General features: G+C 36.6%; 1 protein-coding gene across 2 annotated transcripts in view; it reads left to right on the top strand.

Moving 5' to 3' along the window:
* The window catches only part of PKP2 (plakophilin 2), a 71,018-nt gene that overhangs the window by 34,268 nt on the left and 20,328 nt on the right, over nucleotides 1-16,422 (top strand). For both annotated transcript variants that reach the window (XM_081310704.1, XM_081310705.1), the window contains exon 6: nucleotides 7,087-7,264. In XM_081310704.1, coding sequence (XP_081166830.1) covers nucleotides 7,087-7,264 — 178 coding nt within the window. The remainder of the gene's footprint in view (nucleotides 1-7,086; nucleotides 7,265-16,422) is intronic.

Genomic DNA, 16,422 nt, shown 5'->3' with positions numbered 1-16,422 from the left:
AATCAAATTAGTCAAAATACAAGAAACTGAGATGGGCGCATTGACACACACCTGTAATCTGAGTGGCTTGGGAGGCTGAGGCAAGAGAATCACAAATTCAAAGCCAGCCTCAGCAATGATGAAGCACTAAGTAACTCAATGAGACCCTGTCTATAAATAAAATACAAAATAGGGCTGGAGATGTGGCTCAGTGGTCAAGTGCCCCTGAGTTCAATCCCTGGTACCAAAAAGGAAAAAAAAAACAAGAAACTGTTAATCCTAACTTTCCATCACCTGAATCCCTCTTCAGTAATACCTCCATCCCCAAAAGGAGAAGAAAGAGTGGCTGAATGCAGTTTTTAGTTCTCTACTTCATATTTCTGTTTGAATGCTGATTTGAATGTGTCTGCTTTCTACCCAATGGATAGAGAAGATGAACTATCCAGATAGAACTAGAGCAAGACCTTTAGTAGTACATCCTTGAAGCATAAAGACCAGGCTAGTTTCATTTAAATGAATTGGGTAAATGAAAGAGGAGGAAAGGGTCTGTGGTTCCCACATAAACCACCCTCCCTGCTGTCACCCTCAGCTGTCTGCTAAGGCTCCCTGCACACATTCCAAAGAGCACAGGACGTGTTGCCGAGTGCAATCATCAGTAGTATTTTCTTGAGGAGTTTAAGTATCATCAGTGTCTCAAAGAGGTGCACAAGCACTTTGCAATTTAATTATCAAAGAAACCTTAGGTTTTGAGGTATTATTAGGATTAAATCTTAGTTTTATTGTCAAGGAAACTAAGGCTCAAAGAAGTTAATGGCTTTTACTACATCAAACAAAAAATTGGTTTTCAAAAATGTATTAACAGTTGACAGTGCTCTGATAGATGCTTTAAAAGGAGGAGCTACATAAATATTGTTGTATATTGAATACATTTTTGCCTTTCTGTCTTTCATACCTTATTAGACAACTCTTAATTTTTTCTACAAAAAATTTTTGTCATTATGTCTTAGTTAAAATATATTTTTCTTTATTCTGATGATATATTTTAATTGTATAAAGCTATGTGAAGTTGTTCTATGCTACCTTCTGCCAGTATGTCCCATGAGAGATTTCTTTTCATATACATGATTTATATTAAAATATATGTAGAAATTAAGAGTGAGCTAATTCACTTGGGCAACATTTCCAGCAGCCTTTGGGCACTGAGAAGCACAATCCAGGAAGGTTGTTGGTTTTTTTTTTCATCTGCTAAAGCATGAAAAATTATGTGATGGTTGGCATAAAAATAGAAGTATAAACTTTACATTTAGAACCCAATATTTTCTCCATTAAGTGTAGTAATGAACCACAAGAGAGAATCAAACAGAGTTTCCTACTTTAGAGCCAGAAAAGATTCCATAAAGCAGGTATGTCTCATTGTGGGTCTTAGAAGAGGGGACAGGCTTTAGATGGATGTTCTGAGGAAGAATGAAAGTTATTTCTAGCAAAATGAACATCACTGGAAAGCAAAAAGGAAAAAATAGCTGCTTGATATGTAGAATAAACCTGGACTATAGACTGGTTGAAGTTAGGGTACATAGAAATTGGAAAGCTGGGGTAAGAGAGAAAAAGAGAGTATGTGTGTATGTATGTTTCAAAGAAGTAAACCCATAAGCCACCCTTCTTCCTCTCTTGTACAAGTTAAAGGAAACTAAAGTCAGAGAACATTCTGTGATATAGATGCCATAGAAACCATCCAGAACATCAAATAATCTATAGAGCTGAAAAATGGAAATTGATTGTACAATACCCAGGGTCTGCAGTACAAGCCAAAAGTCCCTACTGGAGGGTGTTCATTATAATTGAACCGAATTGATACTTGGACATTTAATGCAAATCCTTCTAAATAATTCCTTTTAGCTTTACAAATCGAAGAGCTAAATAAGTGCTTTCTGGGCTTCAGAAATAGTTGACTTAATTGAGACACATTTGAATCTTTGTTTAGAAACATAAAGCAAGTAACCATACATGTGAATCTTTTCTGTTGGCCTACTTCATAGACCTTTTGTTGGGTTCCTATTATGAGTTAATGGCTCAGCTAGGGCTGTCTTTCATCTGGTTCTCCTGCCAACTCCATAACGGGTGGGAGTATAATTGATGATATACACATGATCAATGTGAGCCTCAGAGGCAGGAAATAAGTTGTACAAGGTTACACAACCAGTAAAGAGCAAAGCCCAGGTTTGAACCTGGTTTCATCTGCGTGTGTTGCTCTATTATGCCATGTACTCCTTTTGAGACACATACTGACTCACTTTTTATGTCTTTGGGAAATAGCTTGTGTTTGAGACTCTTGACTCAGAGAGTTCTGTCCAGCTCCTCTCTGACTCTTCCTCACTCTTCTTGCTTTTGCCTTTTCTCTTCTCTGTGATTCAGAATTGCTCCTTGCCAATCTATCCTCCTCTCTCTGCTTGTAAGGATTTCTTTCTGAAATAAAAACACTGTCCCATTACTCTTCTTAGTACCAGTAAGAAAAAATCTGAACTCCAGGACATACTATACAAAGATTTTTTTATGTAGGCCTGATGACCCTTCTAGCCACGGTTCTGAAATAATAAAAGGCCTGCTGGTCTGTCCAGTGTGTTTTCTGTCTTGGTATCTTTGTCTCTGCTGTTGCGTGGGCTAGAGTCCTTCTCCACACCTTGACTCCCTGGAGAACCTCTTATCCTGACACAGATCCACACTTCTGTGAAGCATGTCAGGCGCCATCCTTCTATTCTAACCCCCTCACGTTTTAAAGGAAGGGGCTTCTCTGAACTATTACTACATCCTTTAATACTGGGCTGCCACTTACGTCATGCCTGTATATTTAATTGTGGTACCAACTATAGCTCTTTTAACTATGGATGTCTGACGGAGTGTAACAGAGTCTTGTGGTCTTGGAATATCCAGATGACGCACAAACAAGAGAGTAGGTGAGTTTTAAGATAAAACCCTGATTTTTCTAGCCAAAATGTTTTTTAAAAAATAAACCATCTATTTCTATGTATGCATGAAAATTCAGCATCAGAACTTTATTCACTAGGAAAGAACATAAACTCAACCTTTTGGCACCAGTTTAGGAGAGAAACTTTCATTTCTTCTAATGAAAATACTTCAGGGTCAAAGATAACCAGCCCCCCTTGCCCCATAAGATAGTTCTTTTGGTCTTACGAGGCAGTTGTGGTACTCTTTCTGTAACTGAAATGAGAACAGCACATTCTGGTCTTAGAAGTTTGTCTTAAAGGTCACTGAGTAGTAAGTGCACATTGCTGGAGTGAGCAGGCCTGCACCTTGGGTTAAAACAGGTTATGGTAAGAACAAAGCAGAGGTTCTTGCCCCTCCTATGCATGCTTACAAGGAAGAGTCAGGGGATGATTGTCAGTAAACTTTGAAAATTCAAATTTACCTCTGCATATTTTTAGAAAGATTCTATTGCTGCATTTCAATAAAACATCAAAAATGTTTTACTATGAAATATTCATTATTTATCATTAAATATTGTATATTGTTTTAGTCTGCACTCAAAATGCACAACAAAGTATTCTGGTTTTGTGTATGACTTGGAATAAATAGCCTTAGCAATAATATGATATTCCAGGCAATATTAACAAAATTTAGATGGAAGGAGCAGTAAATACATCTAAGGGAAAATTTTTTTTTAAAAAAAAATCCTCCTGCTTTGTACTCACTTTGAAAACCAAGGTTAAAAAGAGCCAATTTTCTCTCCTATTGTCCTGTCACTATTATCTCCTCCTCCTCCTTCAATGAAGATAGGGATTCATTTAATATAAAATATGTAAGTTTTGCTACCCAAAAGTTAATCCAGATTCAGGAATTTATTTTAAAAATTATATTTTCTGTCCTAGAGGACAATATTAACAAAATAATGGGTTTTAATATCTGTAAAATCCCTTTACTCAATACCTATTTTTTTCAAATCTCACAGTTGGCAGTAAACTTCTGGATAATGGAGTCATTGTCTCTTTCATAATTATTCTAATAGTGTGTCTTATCAAAATCCATATCCCTTTCTTTGGGTTAGAATGAGAGCTTAAAATTTCAGGCTTACCTGCTGCAACCAAGAACTGTGATGGAAACTTATGAATAAGCTGACCAGAAGTTAAAAGTGACACAAATGGAAACCTAAATACTAAACATTACATTAGTGAATCTGATCATTGAAATGGACATATATTCAGAATCATCTAGTCATCTGGTTTTCTAAGGCCAAAAGTTAGAATTTTTTTAAATACAAATTCCTAGGCTCCATCCTGAGATTCTGACTTAGTAAATTTGGGGTATAGCCCAAGTATGATTCTGATTTGAGTGTGATTCTGATTTATCACTGTATTCATTTGGAAGCTGCTACTCTTAACACTAATTTCACTATAAATTCTTGTCAATATTTTGGTAAGGGATGAGCTCACTTTTATCCAGTTCAGTGATCTTACAAATAGGTCTTTATGATTTCTTCAAAAGGAGCTGGAATCTGCTTCTGGTTTCACCCTCCCATAGTTAGACAAAATGATGGCTAGCTGTTTAAATTTGCCTTTCTTCAGTTACTAGACAACATGCATTCCTGTTTGTATTTGCCTTAATATCATTTGGTTATGTGTTAAGTGTTTTCCCTATTTTTCTACTGGTATCTCTCTTTTTAATAATTTATATGTTCAAAGTGTTGACCCTTTGCCTCACATTGTACATATTGTCCCAGTTCACTGCTGATTACTTACTGATTTTGTATGTATATGTGTGAGGGTATGAGCATTTAAGTATATAACCTCAAATCTCTATTGAGCATTTTGGCTCTCTCCCAGCTTCATGCCATCCAGAAATTTGATGGCCATGACATTTCTATACAATACCCTATACTAAAAATTCAGAAATTATACCCAAACTTCTCAAACCATATACTTCTGTAGAAATAATGTAGCATGCCAAGCTATAAAGAATATTGACTGTTAAAGGAAAATTCCATTCCCTTTGTTAACATTAATCCTTGTTGGTTTTATTGTAAGGTGTGCTTTTCCTTTGAGTGCCCTGTGTGGTCTTTTATAAAAAGAGGAAATGTCATTATGCTTCACATTTTTAAGCCTCTGGCAGGCAGAGACTATTAATTTGTTTGCTTATTTAGAACTCAGGAAGCTTTTCTTTTTTCTTTCAAACTTTCTTTTGTAGCTTAGTAACCAAAACTCAGTTTCAGACTCGCCTTTAAATTGTCTTCAGCCACCTTCTGAGTTTTATTTTATCTGTCCCCCTTCCAGGGCCCCTTAAGATGAAGTGGGAGGAATGAAGTCATTGTGTTGCAAAACCTGTGGCTGAGGGACTGCCCCTGACTAACTCCAGTTTGATCAGGAAAAGACTCCCTGTAAGACAGAAATCAGTCCTCACCAGACAGCAGACCCACTGTATTTGCATCTAATGAAAGCTAGTGTAGGCTCCAGTGGAAATTTGGTTGCTGTTTCAAAAATTTCTTTTGCATAGCCAAAGCCAACTGTTCAAGCCCAAATGACTGTATTAGGCCCAAAGTATTCTAATTGATTGGGCCAAATAGAAGTATGGGTGAATAATTACCAGTCTTTAACCATGCAGACTATTTCATTAAACTAGAATATGATATCGCCACTTAATTCAGCCAAGACCACCATGTTTGCTCAGTTAATAAAGTAGATTGCCCTCTATAACTGCTCTCCCTTCCTTAGGACAGACAATACAGTAAATTTAAGACATAAGAATTAACTGGGCATGGTGGCACACAACTGTAATCCCAGCAGCTCAGGAGGCCAAGGCAGGAGGATCTCAAGTTCAAAGCTAGCCTCAGCAACAACAAGGTGCTAAGCAACTCAGTGAGACCCTGTTTCTAAATAAAATACAAAATAGGGCCAGGGATGTGGCTCAGTGGCCACATCCTGAGTTCAATTCCTGATACCCCCCTTCCAAAAAAAAAGGAGTAGGAATTATGCAGTGGGAACAGGGAGAGGAAATGGTAAAAAGGAAGAATCATCCCTTCTCTTTCTGTCCCCTCACTCTTTCCCCTTTCTTGAATGACAGTGAGTTGGGATGAACTTTTGAGGTAGGAAAAATGACCAGGCAAGTTTATAGCTGCTGGGAGTCACTGGAATAGCAAGCAAAGGCTACATAGTTCTTATACTGAATCCAAAGTATTTGGGCATCTAATTTTTAAGAAAAACAAATTCTAAATTTATATGCTACTCTCTACTCTCTCAGTACCAAATTCAATATCTGTCTTACAATTGCACTGGAAAGTATGGATAGACTATTAATATCTTTCTGCTTGGCTTATATAATTTTCTCTTTAATGGGGGGCAGGGGATGGTTAAGAAGAAAGGGAAGGTTGTATGAGTAAAAATGTGGTTCTAGTCCTAGACCAGTCTTAGACCATGTAAATTGGCAGATAGAGAAGATACAGTATTCTTTTCTTTCCTTCAGTATCAAACTATAAAATGAGAAATACATAAGATATCCAGCATAAATTCTGTCTTTCATTGGGTAGGTCTCAGTGGACATTAATTGGTGATGTTGATCAGCCTACTGTTGGCAGGCCTAGAGATAGACTTTCTACAGGCTCTTCCTGCTCTGAATGAATGGGAGGCAAATGTCAGTTGAAAGTTACAGGCAGTGCAGAGCAGGAGGCAGGAAAGACAGTCTCCCCCTGTGTCTAAGGGAGAAAAAATAGAACTCTTGAAATGTCGAATGCTTAGTTACAATTGGACCATTTCAAGCCGCCCTGTTGATGAGTGCAGAGTTTATTATCCCAATGAGGTTAGCTTTGTAGGGTCTTTTAAGAGAAACAGGAATCAAGGTTGCAGCATTTCTGGCTCTTATTCACACTTCCTAATTAATTTAAACCTGCGCATTTTATATCATAAGTTATATATATGTAATTGTTCTTAATCAGCTTCTGTTGCCATCTAACGAACAGGTTCTTCCAGTTAAGAATGGGGCTCTTGAGCCCCCCTCCACCTCCCCCACCTTTTTGTCCTGGAGGCAAAAGTATTACCTGGACTTTCCAGCAGTTGTTGTGACCCTGCACTACACGTTCCCATGGTAACTCTGTGCTTTTTCTAGGTTTGTTGTGGAATTTGTCCTCAAATGACAAACTCAAGAATCTCATGATAACAGAAGCCTTACTCACCTTGACTGAGAATATCATCATCCCCTTCTCGGGGTGGCCTGAAGGAGACTACCCAAAAGCAAATGGTTTGCTGGATTTTGATATATTCTACAACGTCACCGGATGCCTAAGGTAATGCTACCCCCCACAGCCCCTCTCAGACAGATGATGTAGTCAAAATTAGACAGCCCCAAAGAAATATATTCTACCTTTCAATTCTTTTCTAGTTACATACTTTATTTTTTTGAGAGAGAGACTATGAATGGTAACTGAAGGAATTTGTACAAAGATGAATAAGACATCCTTAAGGAACTTTTAATTTAGCAAAAGATATATATGAGCAAATGAATTGGAATCTAGCTGAAATAAAATGTTTAGAGGCCCAGTTCTCAAAGCATGGTTACTAGAATGTGCTAGAATTCTCAGGTCCCGCCTTAGACCTTCTGACTCAAAAATTTCCAGGGTGGAGCCAAGCAAGCTAGTTTTAAAAAGCCTTCCAGATGATTCTGATGGATGCTGAAGTCCGAGACCCAGAGTATCAGAGGTACAAGTGAACCCTGCAGGAACACAGAATAAAGGACCACTCTGCCAGCCGAGCAAATCAGAAAGGCACCAGAGAAGAGGTGCCAACTGAGCTGACCTTATTGGACTATTTCCATAGTCAGAGATCCTTTAATAACAGAGAACCAAATTCTCAAAAGTCATATAAAGGTGCCTAAATGGGCCTCCTCAAGTCCATCATCTGTACTGCCCACTAGAATGGCCTTTTCTAGTGCATGTTTGATCAATCACTCACCTGCTCCAAACCATTTCATGTCTTAAAATTTCTGTGTGACTGCCATTGCCTTACCATATAAAATAGTTCTTAACCTGCAGACCCTTCCCATTGAAAATGGCAGAAACCAAACTCAAACTTCCTGAAACCAAGAAGGGGTTCATTGACTCATGTGACTGAAGTATGGAAGGTCAGTTGTAGAAGAAAAGGAAGAGGACCAGGAACTGTGGCCCCACAGAGCAAGATGGAAATTTGGCATCCTGGGACTTACTCTTATTTAAGCTGTAACTTACCTGTGCTTGCTCTTCCTCTGCATATTGGTCTTATTCTCTACAAAGTCAAACAAGTCTTCTCCACTAAGCAGATACCCTAATCATAGGGAGTCCTTGCTTAACCATGAAGCAGAAAAAATTCACTTCTTGTTTCAAGCTACTGTGCCAATCACACCAAAGTTTTAACCCTAGCCCTGTTTCAGAGAGGTGCATATCATTCAAGCCACCATTGTCTGAATTGGGCAAGTCTGGGTCAGATGTCTGCTTTATAGCAAGGTCTGCTTCCAGAAGAGGGATGGATGCACTGGCTGGACAAACGAAGTAGAAATGGAAGTCACCTTCGTCCCTTACAGCATGTGCAACAATTTTCAGTTTATCTCCAACCTTCTTTACTACTCTTTTTCTCACAGACACACTTCATATCCCACAAAGTACTTATTCTTCCTTAACTGTTGTATGTACTTTCATGAAGTCAAAGCTTTATTTAATCTTATTTGCCTGATAAACATTTTCTATTGTCTGCCTGTGGAATACTTCATCTCCTAATCATTTAATTCCAAAGATAAAGTTTTTTCCCTTTTCTGTGAAACATTTTCCAGCTTCCCCAGCAAAAGCCATTGGTTATTCTGAGGATTCAAACATGAATTCATAAGCAAGTCACCACTGTTATAGATTTTATCACATTACTATTTTATGATGAGTTGCTTATATACCTTTTATGCTACATTTTGAATTTGTCTCTCTCTTTTTTTTTGTACTGGGGATTAAACCCAAGGCTGTTTAACCACTGAGCACATCCCCAGTCCTTTGTTTTTCTTCTTATTTTTTTTTAATTTTGAGACAGGGTCTCACTAAGTTACTTAGGGCCTTGCTAAGTTGCTGAGGCTGGCCTTGAACTTGTGATCCTTCTGTGCACCACCATGCCTAGCTAGATTGTGAGTTTCTTAAAAGTGAAACCTAAGCATTTAAAAAAACCTTTAATCTCTAACACCTAGCATGGCATCTAGCATGTAATAAGTAAGCATCAAATATTTGAATGTAATAAATTGAGCAAATGAAAATATGTGGTAAATTGGGTGAGTAATCAAGTCTGGCAAAAGTATGGAATTTGGTGGAAAGTTATCAACAGTAGGTGAAACAGAGGCAGGAAACATTGTGGGGGCCTTGGGGGTCATGTTAAGAACTTAATTTTTTTTCTTCTGTAAGCAAAATTATCTACTATGGAGGACAGATAGAATAAGTTATATGAGAAGAAGAAAAAATATAGTATTAACAAGAAAGGTGTATTGAGAATGTGAATATCTAAAAGGCAAAGATGTTAGAGATGTAATTGTTCCCCTTGAGAACAAGAAGCAGAAGATGTATGTAGTGTAGATGAAGTGATGCCCAGACTTGCACAGATTTTCCAAAATATGTAATAGCTGAATACACTCCAGTTAGAATGACACCATTTTAAAGTTTTGTAAAGCAAGCTGAATGTTGGTTTGATGACTTCCAAAATCAGAATGTAGCAAAAATTTGGGAAACTGAATGCCATATTATATATGCTTATTTTAATACTTGACCTTATTTCATCTGCATATTTAATTTACAACCATTATAACATTTATTGTGTAGTATATTTGAGAAATTGTTCTAAATGCTTTCTAGATTTTTCTCAGTTTATTCTCAGCAGCAATAATTACAGAATAGGTTTTCCCTATTTAATAGATAAGGAAATTGAGGCTCAGAGAGGTTAAGTGATTTTATTCCCCCCAAAGTCATATAGCTACTAGTAATAGATTGGATTCAAATCCAGGAAGCCTGTCTTCAAAGCCAGGGTTCTTAATTTAGATACATTAATCTTTGTCAAAGGTCCACAGACTGCTGACATAAGTAAAAAGGAATCTTTGTTCTTTTCATTCTCACATCACAAGGTCTCATCGACCAGTTTACAGTCAGACTCGGTTCTCAGTATGGTATTATATCTGCATCTCAGTATTTTTGTTTTAGAGTTTCTGTGCAAGTGGATCTCTGCATTGCATTTCATACAATCAGAGAAAATACAAAAGATGTGGTACCTGGAAGTGGGACATCTTTTCCAAGAGAGGAGACAGCAATGTAAATGACTTCAGGATAGGTGTCACAAAGGATATAAAGGCCGCTAGGATATTCAAGATGTTAGAATATAAGAAAAGACTTTTAAGGAACCTCTCATTAAATAGTGTCAATTTCCATGACAATGGAGGTTATCTATTGAGTAATTCTTTCTTTATGTCCCCAGTTTACTCAAAAAAGATTTTAAGACAGATATTGACAGTTAATAAGAGTCTTAGTTGCATAAAAATAACACAGATTTAGCAAATACATTAATCGCTACAAATTTATTTGAATATTCTCTCTCCCAGTGGGTTCAGAGCCAACCATGAGCCTAATTAGCAACATGAGTAGTGTTTTTGGCATTGTGTTTGACTCAGATTACTGTAAATCCCTTCAATCTACTTTGGAGAAGTCACACTGACTTGCCATCGATATCATTTCTGGTCTGCATAAAGCAGTGGAACTGAGTGAATCTGCTCTGCAGGTAAGATGTTTGCTTTCATAATGAACTTGCAGCAGCAGTGACTCCAGTACTGCCAGCTGGGAGCTGCTGCAGTGAGACAGCATTCATCTAGAACACGCACAGCTGCTTCTTTGAAAAGACCAGCACCAAGTGTCAGGTACAATGTATTTGTCAGGCATCAGATCATTTATCCACAGGATTAGTGTCTACCTGCAGTAGCATTTCCACAGGCCTTATGTTTTCTTCAAGTCCTTTGGAATCACATACTTTTTCTGACTGAAATCACTCACTGAAAGGTGATACAGATTTTGTATTAATGGTAGCCATAGGCTCATATAGGTTTCAATCTTTGTCTTAAATAATATTATACTGGCATAATAAGTAGTAAAATTCAACTTAGAAGAGGAGAAAAATTGGTACACTCCAGTGTGTGCTGTAGCTAGTGAGTGAATGATTGTTGGCATCTCTTCATAATTCCATGTTCAGTGACATCATGTCGGTAGGTTGAAACCAGCCACGATGGGAATGTTTTCACTAAGAAATTGGCAAAGACTACAAGTCAGCAATCTCCAGCCCATGCTCCCAGAATGCTGATTGTTAAATGTACATCACTGGCATTGAATTTCCATTAATTGATTATTCTAACTTCAAAATGTGAATAACCAGTATAGGCATATTTTTCCATACAACTCCTTTGGTTTCTTGCAAGATACTATGAAATTTCAGTGTGTTGCTTGTTGTGATTGGAGAAAACCTACAAAAATATCCCTTTTTTTCCAAAATAATCTAAATTTACTTGGAGTAATCAATGTAACTTAGTTAAAATATTTGATAATTTATTTTAATTAGGGGGATACTCTTCCAAATATCTCAAATTCCAAGATTTATGTGACAACCATAAAATTGTACATTAATTAAAAAAAAGCCATGGTTCCTCTATACATACATATGTACACACACACACACAATCATAAGCCCCTTTTTTTCTATTTAGTATGAATTCATACTACCAGTTCCTTGGGAGTTGATGTGACTTGGCTATTAAATCTGTATCTTCCACCTCATTGATTATAAAACCTGTGAAGATAGCATAATTAAAACCAATGATTATTATTAGGGATAAGTCTGAAATTTCTAACAGAGATTTATCATTACTTCTCCATTCCTCTATATAATAATTATGGTTTCTTTCATCTCTTTTCTTTTTTTCCTCTTTCCTTCTCCTCTCTCATTCTTCTTTCCTCCCTTAAAGGACAAGAGACAGAAGAAATTTAGAGGTAAGAAATTAAAGTGTCTTCAGGCAGGCACTTAAGTGGGCAGGCATATAAGACTGTGAGGAACAATGGCAGCTCTTTTGGGCTAGAGGGGAGAGAATGATTTCCCCAAGAGCAGGGAGAGTCAAAGTTTTGGAAAATATTTCAGGCCAAACACAAACATGTCTAGACAGCCTCTGTTAATACTCTCATTCTTCATTTGAAGAAATTAAGTACCAGAGATGCTTCCACAATTATAAAACCAGTCGTCAGAAATCTGAGGGTGGCAACTAGTGCATCCTTCTTGGCCCTTTACCACTGGTTGGCCTTTATTCTTGCTTTTCTCCAACCCTATCATTATTCTTTGAGTAATTATTAAATGATTGCTATATCCCAAGCATGTTTAGCTTCCTGATTTCAAAAGGGAGTGGGATCTGTCTTTGCCCAGGAAGAATCAGAGTTTAGTGGAGGAGACAGGTACCTGAGGAAATAATGACAAGAAGTATAAAAGAAGTACAAATAGTCTGATATGAGGACCTGGGATTGCTTGACTAACTTTACTTGGAGGACTGACAATTTTTTCTAGAGAAAGTCACACTTAAGGATCTGTGAAAGGATGAGTAGGTTTTTGAATGTCCCTCTCAGTCCTTAGCTCAATATTCTATCAGCTAACTAATCCCTCTCTATTATTTTTAAATAACCATATTAAAATATCGATTGATAAAGCCTTGAAAATTCATTTTACCTTAGTATAGTTTATTAATCATTTACTTATAAGAAAGGCTTATAAAATTGTTGCCTTAATCTTATCAACACGATCTGGTTCTGCATTATGAAAGTCACCCCAGAATTTGTCATTTTGTTTAAGATGATAGGAAAAAATGATAACATACTACCATAGCATATAATAAAACATATTCTTTTTCCTCAAATATATTTTATGCCTGTGTATGAAGAGGAAAAGCAATTGGTAATTAATGGCTTCTCCAAATGACTTGGACTTCACTTTCCCTCATATGTCACGGTGTGTGAATGTGTTCTGATGAATGTACAATATCCTTTTATTATTATAACATAAATTGACTAAAATTTATGACTGTCTTAAAAAAAATTCCATTGTCTTTTTTACTATAAATCTAGCTGGAGTAGGAAATAGTAGAGAAAGCAAATTAGCCATGAGTTAAAGGCAGTTTTATGTGGAATATCTAAATCAGTTACTTTCTGGAAAAAAAAGTCTCTGTGGATACCAGGGATTGAACTCAGGGGCACTTGACCACTGAGCCATATCCCCAGCCCTATTTTGTATTTTTGTTTAGAGACAGGGTCTCACTGAGTTGCTTAGTGCCTTGATTTTTGCTGAGGCTGGCTTTGAACTTGATATCCTGCTGTCTCAGCCTCCTGTACCACTGCGATTACAGGCATGCACCACTATGCCCGGCCTTTGTAAATTTTTAATAGATTTAGTTATACCTGTCTTCTGAAACATATACATACACAAAATGTACTGAAATTTAATTTTTATTCATATCTGGATAACGAACTTTGGAGCCTTATTGCAGCTATATTTCTTAATTATGCATTTTCATTCCAGTTAACTCTGCTCATCCATCCTTTTTTCTAAATATCCATAACAGGTCTATCCCTGTACATAATCCCAGATAATTAAAAAGATATTTAATTAAGTGGGAGTCTATAACATCACTGCAGTTCTGGATAAGTTATAATTACATATACTTAAAATAAAATATCTGAAAAGTATTTAAATGGTATCAAACTGCAGGGCAACGGAGCTTCAGTGTATTCACACCTGAGTTAATATATACATCTGGACGGTTTTTCTTACTAACATTAATGTTACTATTTTTTCAGACATACTGTAATTTAAAAATTGACGTGAGCATTTGTTGTAAGTCCACAAAAAAACATAATGATACTCAAATTCTCAGGAATTAGGGACTAACCATAACATTGTCAGTTCAAATTAAATATTTTTTATTAGTTGCTCAAGACAATACAATGATCTTGACATATCATACATTTGATTCACATGGGGTATGAATTCTCATTTTTCCACATGTACAGATTGCAGGATCACATATTGTAAAGAACGGCAAGTTTGTTACCTCACTTAAGTGGGAGTTCCCCTCCCAATTCTAAGAGAATACAATATGTATAATAAAACATTAATAAACGTGGTTATAAAATAAATGGAGGTCTAATTTCCTTGATATACAGATAACTCTTTTGGTTTTCCATAGGAATATAGATTTAAAAGCAAGCCAAAAAATATTTTTTTAAAATCATAGTCTAAATATAATTACTTCTGGAAAATAACTTACTATGAAACTAGAAGAATGGCAGATGAAGCAGCAGGAAATAATGGAAACCCAGTGGAAGTGTCCAGAGAGTTCAACCCAGAGAGTGACTTATCTAGAAATAGAAAGACAATTGATTATGAATCCTAATCTCAGTTACTAATTATCCAAACTCTTCAGCCCTGATATGTAAACACCAGCAATATGAAGTCTATTACTAGTGGAATTGGCAATATTTCTAATTATGTTACATTATCAGTCATAACCATGTCTTATTTTGGTTATTTCAGATATTCAAGCAAATATGTGGTTTAATGGATTAAATTACTTTATAACTTCTCTTAACATAAATTTAAAAGGTATAAGCTGTATTTTCATGGGTAAATAAGGTCTTGATTTTTTCAAAATGGTTATTTTATAAACTAAACTTCAAGGGGGTTAGGTGGTTATTTTAAAGCAAACAAATCAATTAGTCAAGGCCAATATAGCTTGGTATGGTGTCACATGACTGTAATCCCAATGGTTCTGAAAGCTGAGGCTAGAGGATTGTGAGTTCAAAGCCAGCCTCAAAGCCAGCCCTAAGCAACTTAGCAAGACCCTGTCTCTAAATTAAAAATACAAAAAAGGACTGGGAGTGTAGCTCAGTGGTGAGTGTCCCTGAGTTCAATCCCTGGTACCAAAATAAAAAACCAATATGGCGGTGATCACTTGGTCACCCATCAAGTTTCCCCGAATCCAGTTAAGAGTATGTGTCTCAGCTGGGGTGTGGTGGTGCACACCTGTAATTCTAGCTGCTCAAGAGGTTGAGGCAGAAGGATCACAAGATAAAAGCCAGCCTAGGCAACTTAGGGAAGCTGTGTCTCAGGAGAAAAAAAAAAGGGGGGGGGGGGAAGAGGGCTAGAGATGTGGCTTACTGGAAGAGCACTTAGCAAGCAAGCATGAGGCCCTGGATTCTATCCCCAGTATAGGAAAAAAAAAAAAATACATGTTTCCTTGGAATTGAGCAGTGCATCTGCATCCAACCAAGCCCCTTGCAAAGGTCCCTTCTCTTGAGACTAAGTTTTCTGTTGTTCTCACATCCTTGCAGGATCAATCCACATTATAAACTGTCCTTCAAGTCCACTCATGTATAATCACAAGAAGGGGAAGTTAGACTCCATGTATGTATAATAGGTCAAAATACATTTCACTGTCATATATAACTAAAAAGAACAAAGAAGATAGTTTTTAAAAATAAAACTGTCTTTCCAGAAATTGCACACATTTCTCTTTGCTAGAGAAATGTTCTTATAAGTCCACAAATACTGATTGCCTACTTGGAGCCTAATTCTGAGATAATTGTTAAAGAAAACACATGAATAGGGATAACAGGGAGGAAGAAGTGAAGGAAACAATAATGTTTACTTATTATATCAAAAGAATTATTTTTGCTATTTTTCTGCATTGATTAGTTGATGAGATGAGTCTTGGACAGAAAAGGAAATTCCCAAGAGTGTCTTTGTCAGAGATTTTAAAAAACATCCTAATGTATAAAGAAAAATTCCTGTGTATACCTTAAATTGTAGCTGATATTCTATAAACTATACATTATGACACCAGAAGTCTTTAAAAAAGAAAAGCCTAAAACTATCATCACAGACTGAAGTTCTTAAAAAATAAATAAATAAGGGTTTTGCTGGTGATTGAATTTAGGGCTGTGAGCATATTAAGTATACACTCTACCACTAAGCTTCACCCCAGGCCCTAAATTTTTTAATATGTTATTTGAAAAATGAGTGGATTGATACAAAATGACTAATGGCTTTGTCACTGTCCTATGGTTTAAAGTCAGTGCCTATCTTGGAGATGCAAAATATCTGAACATCATATTATTCTACTGTAGGTCTTGAGCATCTCATTAATCCCACTCTGACACTGCAGACATCTCCTATAGCTATCAAGAATGCTTATTCAAGTTGCAGTGGCACCTCTGTATATTTTTTTAATTGCAATTTGCTGTTTATAATCAATTTAAAATGGAATTTGGCATTCTACCCCTAAACAATCTCTTCCAGCTAATCAAGAGGAAACGAATGTTGCCCACCACCACATGATTTCTGGCTGAATTGATTACAGAATGCTTTTGGAAGATTC

This window comes from Spermophilus citellus (genome assembly GCF_964194105.1).
Source record: "Spermophilus citellus genome assembly, chromosome: 10".
Lineage (NCBI taxonomy): Eukaryota > Metazoa > Chordata > Mammalia > Rodentia > Sciuridae > Spermophilus > Spermophilus citellus.
The sequence above is the reverse complement of the archived record's forward strand: the minus strand, read 5'-3'. Positions and strand labels throughout refer to the sequence as shown.